General features: G+C 54.6%; 1 protein-coding gene across 1 annotated transcript in view; it reads right to left on the bottom strand.

The window, feature by feature from the left end:
• DENND1C (DENN/MADD domain containing 1C) overlaps nt 1-5,946 on the bottom strand; it is a 9,711-nt gene extending 3,765 nt beyond the window's left edge. The window contains exons 1-14 of the mRNA XM_006764222.2: nt 5,237-5,946; nt 3,930-3,994; nt 3,806-3,849; nt 3,647-3,696; nt 3,352-3,471; nt 3,203-3,272; nt 2,719-2,790; nt 2,559-2,624; nt 2,388-2,441; nt 2,176-2,286; nt 1,237-1,337; nt 1,115-1,160; nt 887-988; nt 681-806 (exon numbers count right to left, since the gene is read on the bottom strand). Of these exons, the coding sequence (XP_006764285.1) occupies nt 681-806; nt 887-988; nt 1,115-1,160; nt 1,237-1,337; nt 2,176-2,286; nt 2,388-2,441; nt 2,559-2,624; nt 2,719-2,790; nt 3,203-3,272; nt 3,352-3,471; nt 3,647-3,696; nt 3,806-3,849; nt 3,930-3,994; nt 5,237-5,550 (1,341 nt within the window). The 5' untranslated portion in view covers nt 5,551-5,946. The remainder of the gene's footprint in view (nt 1-680; nt 807-886; nt 989-1,114; nt 1,161-1,236; nt 1,338-2,175; nt 2,287-2,387; nt 2,442-2,558; nt 2,625-2,718; nt 2,791-3,202; nt 3,273-3,351; nt 3,472-3,646; nt 3,697-3,805; nt 3,850-3,929; nt 3,995-5,236) is intronic.
• Between the last annotated feature and the right edge of the window lie 1,838 nt (nt 5,947-7,784).

The following is a 7,784-nucleotide window of genomic DNA, read 5'->3' as shown; positions in this document are numbered from 1 at the left end:
GGGAGATTTGGGCTTTTACCCAGAGGGAGGTGGGAGCCCTAGAGGGCAGAGGAGGGGTGAGACCTGACTTGGGTGCTCACAGGTGACTTCTGGCCTCTTCAGGGAGGACAGACTATGAGGGTGAGGGTGGGAACCGGGGAGAGGGGACTCATTAGGGAGGCGAGCACGCTTATCTAGGTGAGCAATGATGGGGACCAGACCAGGGTGGAGACAGATGATGGGGAGAAATGGGCAGATTCCAGATGTGTTGTTAAGGCACAGCCACAGGCACATCAGATACTTAAATGATAGAATTTCCCCCTCCCTTAAGTTTTTATAGAATAGTGGGAAACTGAGGGAGGGGGTTGAAAGTCAGCAGATCAGAGTCCTGGGTTTAACACTCACCTACCTCAGGACTTCTCCAAGCCTCAGTTTCTTTACATGTAAGATGGGACCATAATGGCACCTATCTCATAATACTGTCATGAGCATTAAATGAGATAGTAGTAGTAGGACCTAGCATTTGAATACTCGTGATATGCCAGGCACCATCCAAGCATTTTACTCACACCATCCGTTTGGGTGGGTACTATCTGGATCTCATTTTATAGATGAGCAAATGGAGGCATAGAGTAAACACTCTAAATGATATTATCTTCCAGGGTCACCTAGGCCTCCTCCTCAGCATCCCCCCTGCTCACCGGGCTGCAGACCAGCGCATCGCGGTACCCCCCGAAGAGCAGTGCCTGGGCCTTGAGGAAAAGACGGGACACCCCTTCTCCTGGGGCCAGGGCGACCTTTCTTAGCCTCAGCCTCAGCAGGGACACCTGGAGGACAAGGGAGCAGCGCTGAGCGGGTGGGTTTGGGGCCTCCCTCTCCCAGACGCTGCGGGAGGGGTGATACTGACCACGTCGGGAGGCAGCGCCTGCACGTCGTCGAAGGGCGTCTCTAAGATATTGGAGTCCACGTTCATCATCACGACATCTTCCAGGCCTTTCTCCAGCACTCTCTGTGTTGGAGGGTGGTAGGGAGACCGCAGCTCAGAGTCCGAGGAACTCTGGCGGGGGAGGGTATCCGGGGATGCAGAGGGAGTGAACTCCGCCCGTCCTTGCAGTCCATGGCCGCTGCCACTGACCTCTGTGAGACTGGCGTGGACTCCGATGAGGTAGGGCATGGGAGCGCTGCGGACGACCCGAGGGAGCAGGGTCATGCAGGCCCTACGCCCTGGTCCCCAGCCCCCCAGGCCCGGCCCCTCACCAGCAGTAGTCCAGCAGGTGCGGCGGCAGTGTAGGGATCAGCACGTGCTCCCATTGCATGGGGTACAGGAGGGCACAGGACGCGTGGACGCACGAGGTCAGCTGGGGACGGGTGGGTACTGTGGATTCAGGGCCTGGACCCCCAACTTCAAGAACCCTTTCTGGGGTGGTTCAAGAACCCTCTCCCAGCTCCATTTCCCACCCACCTCACCTTACCCACCCGGTGCTGGGTAAGAGGTGGAAAGTCACACCCCTTTAGGAAGCAGGTGGAGACCTAGAATTTGGCAAATTACAGTGCTTGGAGCAGGTGGCGCCAGGAAAGACAGGTCAGGTAAGAGGTGCTTACTCAGGGGGAGGGGCTGCGAGTGGCCTACGATTCAGGGCAAATCCTAGGGTTGGGGCTAATATGCAACCCTCCGGGATCCCTCTTCTTAGGGCTAGAGCTGTGACTCAGGCCACTAGCTCCACCCCCAACGAGGCGGAGCTAACAGAGTCGCCCTAGCCCCGCCTCTAGGGGTGGAGCCACGACTCAGCTCCACTGACCCTACCCCTAAAGAGGCGGAGCTAAAATTTACCTTCCTTGGTCCTGCCCTAGGGGTTCAGCCTCCACGACCACCCTCCCTGCCCTTAGGGGCCGAGCTGGAATTTAGCGCTCCCTGACCTCGCCCTCAGAGGGGCGGATCGTTTTATTCTTAATTTTTTGAGGAATTCCCATGTTGTTTTCCACAGTGGGCAAACGGCAGCTAGACGCTACCCACGCTGACTCCCCCCACCGGAGTGGAGCCAGCGTTCAGCTCAACCCTGACCTTCACAGGGCAGAGCCGGGACTTTGCCCTCGGTGACGCCGCGTGAGGTTAGAGTAGGAATCTGCCCCCGTCGTCCCGCTCCCAGGGACGAAGCCCGGTCTCGGCCCCTCCCACCCGGCGGGCCCCTGCCTCACGGTGCTCAGCTTGCTGGCGGTGAGCAGGACCCTCCGCTCGGCCAGGAGCGCCGCGAACAGCCCCACGATGTTCTCATCGGTCACCGCCACCACCAGCTCGGTTAGGTTCCTCTGAGGGACAGAGAGGAGCGCTGGGCGCGAGGGACGACAGGATCTGGCAGTCCCTGCGGGTTCCGGGACCTCTTCCCGTCCCCTCGGAGGAGTCCACTCACGTTCTCCGGAATGGATGGCAGGCGGCCGGAGTCAGGGGCCACGAAATAGGAAAGCTGGTGGTGGTGGTGGTGGGGGGGGGAGGGTAGAGAGGAGATTGGCGAGGGGACCGATTAATCAGGGGTTGGCTTCACCTGGGAGCCCAACCTTCCAGGGTCCCTGGCCCTGCTCACCGGCCTGATGTTCCCGGGGGCTGGGGGCATCCAGCCGGGCACACTGGAGATCGTCACTCCGCTGCCCTGAGGGAGAGGTGTGTCTGTGAGGTCCTCAGGGCTGGGGGGCTGCCTCCCCATCCACCTGGGGTCCCATGCCCAGGGGTTCGGAGCTACTCACCAGCTCCACGGAGGCCTGGGTCTCTGGCAGGGTTCGCTGCAGCAGGTTTAGAAGTTCCTCGACCTCCGAGACCTGGGTGGGGGTGAGGCGTCTGAGTCAAAACCTAGCCGGTTTGCTCAGTGAATAGAGCGTTGGCCTGCGGACTGAAGGGTCCTGGGTTCCGGGTTCGAGTCGGGTCTAGGGCACATGTCCGGGTTGCAGGCTCAATCCTAGTGGGGGTGGGGGTGGGGCGTGCAGGAGGCAGCCCATCAATGATTCTCTCTCATCATTGATGTTTCTATCTCTCCTTCCTTTCTCTCCAAAATCAATAAAAATATATTTTAAAACAAGAGAAGAAAAGGTAGGTTGGGGATTCTGAAGGTCTTGGCTCAAGCTGGGTGTTCTGAGCCCAGGGCTTCCGTCTGGCCTGTGAGCAGGGCTGGGGGCTTGTGGGGTGGGGGGCCTATGGTTGCCGTGAAATGGGGGGGTAGGGGCCTGGTCTCACTTGGTCCTGAGCCAGGAGGTCTCCCACTGTGTTCAGCAATTTGTAGAACACCTCAAACCAGGGATGGTGGCTGTAGAGAGAGGAAGCGGGTTCCATGAAGTACTCCTAGGTCGAGGCTCCCCCCGCAACCCCTGCCCCATAGTTCACACCTGAGGATGCAAAGACAACTGTGGGCACCGGCCCTTAGGCGGCAGAAACCAAATCTACGGGTGCCGGTCAGGTCCGTGAGGGCGAAGGTGAAATGCTGTACCGCAGGGCTGGGAGGCTCCCTGGAGGTGAAAAATGCTCGGAGACTGGGTCCCAGATCCTTCACTCCCCCCAACCCCCCACAAGTGCTCCTAGTACTGTGTCCATCATCTGGGGCCTAGTTGTTAGGGCCCCTGATTCCCTGGGTGTCTGAGACCTTAGGTCCCCAGGTCGCTGGCTGTCTGCTTTCTTCCATACCTTTCCACATCAAAAGGGAAGCAGAATTTAGGCACCATCTGCATAGCTTCCTGGGGGTGAAAAAGAGCACACACTGTGTGGCCACTCATTTTGGGCCCCACAACCTCCCCCAGGGGGACTGACCCTGGTCCCAGGGGAGCAAGGAACCAGCCTGCATACCTGGTCCCTGAAGTCTGGGGGGAACTGCCGCAGAATGGGGGGATCTGCAGGGAGAACAGGTCTCTACATTCAGGGCCCCACCTTCCATCTCCACTCCCCTCCCCTGATGTCCTCCCCCACTCACCCTCCTGTAGGGAGGCAGGGCAGGCTGCTTCGAAGAACCAATCAAACACGACAGGGGGACCCTCTCTGTGGGACAGGAAAGGGTTTAGTGGGTCCATGGACTTGCTTCTGTGTGTGGTTGTATCTGCACATGTGTGACTGTGTGTGCCTGTGTGACTTGTGCAACTGTGTGTGCATGACTCCCAAAGGTTTGTGGCAGTGATTGTGTAGATTGTACGACTGGGTGTGCATGGAATGGTGTTGATCGTGTGTGTGTGTGTGTGTGTGTGTGTGTGTGAGAGAGAGAGAGAGAGAGAGAGAGAGAGAGAGAGAGAGAGAGACTGGGAGTATGAAGCAGAGTGAGGGAGTGTGACTGTGTGTGTATGTGCATAACTTGCTTGAGCAGGTGTGTGTGTGCATGATTTGTGTGAGAAGGTGTGTGTGTGTATGGCTTGTGTGAGCATACAGATGTGTGTGTGTGTGTGTGTGTGTGTGTGTGTGTGTGATTCTATCTCATGTTGGCCTGAAAGGATGAGGCTGTCCAGTGTATGTCAGGTAGGACTGCGACAGTGTGATCAAGCCAAGCCAGTGTGAGGGTGAATAAGTCCATGTTTTCTTGTGTGGCTGTGAGTGTGACTGGGTAGATGTGCGAGCATTGCTCTGGTTTTGAGATCAAGAGGCCCTGCCTGTGCATCTCTGTATGTGAGACTTCATGAGGCCCCAGGGGCTGACCTCAAATTTCACACCAGAGAGAGGACAGCATGCCCTCCTACTTCTGTGAGCCCTGCAGTCTACACCTACCTCCCTTGTCCCCTGCTTCCGCCCCCTACGCAAAGGATGCAGAGACTTGTGCTTAGGGAGAGAGATAGTGAACCAGGAGGCAACAGAAGAATAGGATGGGGACTGACTACAGACACACCGCCCCTCACCCGGAGACCCCCAACACTTCACCCTCATGTTGATACAAGTCCTGCACAAGCACTTGCACACAGGGACACACAATCCTCCCTCACTCTGCTGACCCAGAAACTATGATATACCAAGAGGTGAGGTGCTCACTCAGCATTACAAACTTAGTCACATAGAGGCACAGGTGTGGGGTTAGGGGGAGAGAGGAAAGAAAGGGTGGGGGGAGGGACTGCGAGTTGTCTGAGTGTGTCTAAGAGTGGAGTCCATATTCTAAGCCAGCTGAGTCCAGCCTTGATTTGGGCCACCTGCCCCTGTGGCTCTGGCCTCCGCCCCAGCCTGCCCCAGACCCCCTCCCCTTGGCCCCAGCCCAAGCCTGGTCTAGAATCTTGGTCTAGAGGATGGGGGAGGGGATGTTCTTACTCAGCTCTGGATTCCATGGTCCCTGTTGGGCAGGCCCGGTGGGGCCCTTTCCCCAAGGGTTCTGGGGGCCCGTGCTTGCTCGGGCCTGGGCCCTGAGCCGGCTCAGCTTCCTGTGTGGCGGAGAGAGGAAGTTTAATGGGTGACGTCCCCGGAGGTATGTCCCTGCCCCCACCCACTTCGAGAAAGCCAGGCATCCTGTCTCCTAGCCCTTCCTCGTGATGGGTGGGCAATGGGTGGCTCAGAGGCCAGACCCCAGTCCCATCCTGCCAGGCCAGGCCAGGCCAGGCCAGGCCACGTGTGGTCCCTGCTATCATACCCAATCCTTCCCCTCTCTGTGCAGCCCATGATTCAGTTTGCCTAAAGTACTTCCTCTTCCCTCAACTCTTCTTTCCTTTGGTCCATCTGCACCAGCTATTCCTTGTCGGACCACCAGAGGGAGCTGCGCCGCAGAATGGACAGAGGACACTCCGGAATCAGACAACCAACTGTGGTCAGAACACAGGCACAAACATTTGACAGATAGCACACATGCAGCCAGAAGTGACTGACACAGATAGACCAGAACAGTCACAGACCTCAGACAAACACAAAGATACCAAGGTATTCAGGCAGGCCACAGTCATGGGCACAAACCCACAAGCTCAGAGGGGCAACACACACAAGGAGCAGTCCTCGCCCAGACAGATGATAGGTGCAGAGAGATAACACAAGGATGCAGCCATAAACAGTTCCAGACAGGGCAACAGACAGATGGGCACACATACAGAGATTACAGCTGTCAATGCAAGCAAGATAATAGAGAAATAGACTCAGAAGACAGACAGAAATACATAGAACAGAGGTATAGCTAGAGCAGTAATAAAGGGACAGACAAGGTCAGGGCTCAGCCACAAGTCAGATTCACAGCCAGACATAGTTAAGTGCATGGAGAGAGACAGAGTTGGGCACACCCAATCAGAGCTGCAGACTTAGAAAGAGACAGACACATAGGCATACAGATGCCGTGTTGAAACACAAGGATCCATAGACAAACTTTCAAACCTGAATCAAGCTTTTGATATGTTCTGTTATTTTATGAAAGGCAGGTCAGGTAAGTGGTTAAGGAGCCAGAGAGACCTGGGTTCAAGACCTGATTCAGTTCGTTAGTGTCTATGTGACCTTAGGCAAGTCATTTGATCTCTATGTATTAGTTACTATTGCGGTGTATTAAATGTCCCTAAGTTAGTGGTTTGAAAGAATACACATTTATGATCTGACAGTTTCTGTGAGGACCAGGGCTCTGGGCACAGCTTAGCTGGGTCCTCTACAACAGGGTGTCTCAGCTATAATAGAGGGTATCTGTTGAGCTGTAGCTAGCCATTTGCACATGTGGTGAAAAGAAATAGTAGAAACAGGCTGTGCAAAGGCCTTGAGGTTGAATCAAACTTGATATGATTGAGCACATGAAGAAGGTCATTGTGATTTGACTGGAGAAGGAGCTCTTTGAAAACTCCCTGTGTGACTGCTGGCAGGATTTAGTTCATGGTGGATTGTTGGACTGAGGGCCTCAGTTCCTTGCTGGCTGTTGGCCAAGGCTGCCCTCAGTTTGTTGCCATGTGAACCTTCCCAACATGTTGCTTGCTTTACCAACTTGAGCAAGCTGAGAAGGCAACGGAGTTCATCAAGACAGAAGTCACAGCTTTTTGTAACCCAATCTCAGAAGGGACATTTCATCACCTTTGCCATACCTTGTTGGTTAGAAGCCCCTGCCAGGTCCAGCCCAAACTCAAGGGGAGGATATCACCCAAGGGCATGAATGGAGGAAATGGGATCATTGGGGCCATTTTAGAAGCCATCTCCACACTCTCTGTGTCTTTATTTCCTCACTTTGATATGAGGAAAACAGAACTCTCACTTACCTACCAGTGTGGCATAAAGTCATTCATTTGCTTGCTCATCCATTCAACAAATAATTACTAAGGGCCTGTGCTGTGTCAAGCTGTTCTAGGCATGTGTTGACCAAGGTAGATTCCTGTCCTCATGAATCTTACATTTCAGTTGGGAGAAACAAGTATGTAAACAGATAAGTGATGCAGAGCTACTGGGCGCTAATTTAGAGTTGCCAGGGAGGCTGCTCAAAGGAGATATCATTTGAACTGACACCTGTGGGTGAAAAGGGGCTAGCCATTCACACATTTGAGGAAAAGAAATAGTAGAAACAGGCTGAGCAAGGGCCTTGAGGTTGAATCAAACTTGATATGATTGAGCACATGAAGAAGGTCACAGTTTATTGAGTGAGAGGGAGGGTGATGGGGGTGTAGTCAACAGGGGGCGAAGACAAAGGTGAGAGTTTGGATTTCAATCTGAGTGAGACTGAAGTCATGGGGCAGTTTGGAGTAGGGAATAGACAAGTTTTTTTTTTTTTAAATTAAATCTTTATTGTTCAGATTATTACATTTGTTCCTCTTTTTTCCCCCCATAACTCCCCCCCTCCCAGTTCCCGCCCCACCCTCCGCCCTCACTCCGCACCCACTGTCCTCCTCCATAGGGGCACGATTTTTCTCCACTC

This window comes from Myotis davidii, unplaced genomic scaffold, assembly GCF_000327345.1.
Source record: "Myotis davidii unplaced genomic scaffold, ASM32734v1 scaffold341, whole genome shotgun sequence".
NCBI lineage: Eukaryota > Metazoa > Chordata > Mammalia > Chiroptera > Vespertilionidae > Myotis > Myotis davidii.
Note: the sequence above shows the minus strand (reverse complement) of the source record. Positions and strands in the feature narration are given on the sequence as shown.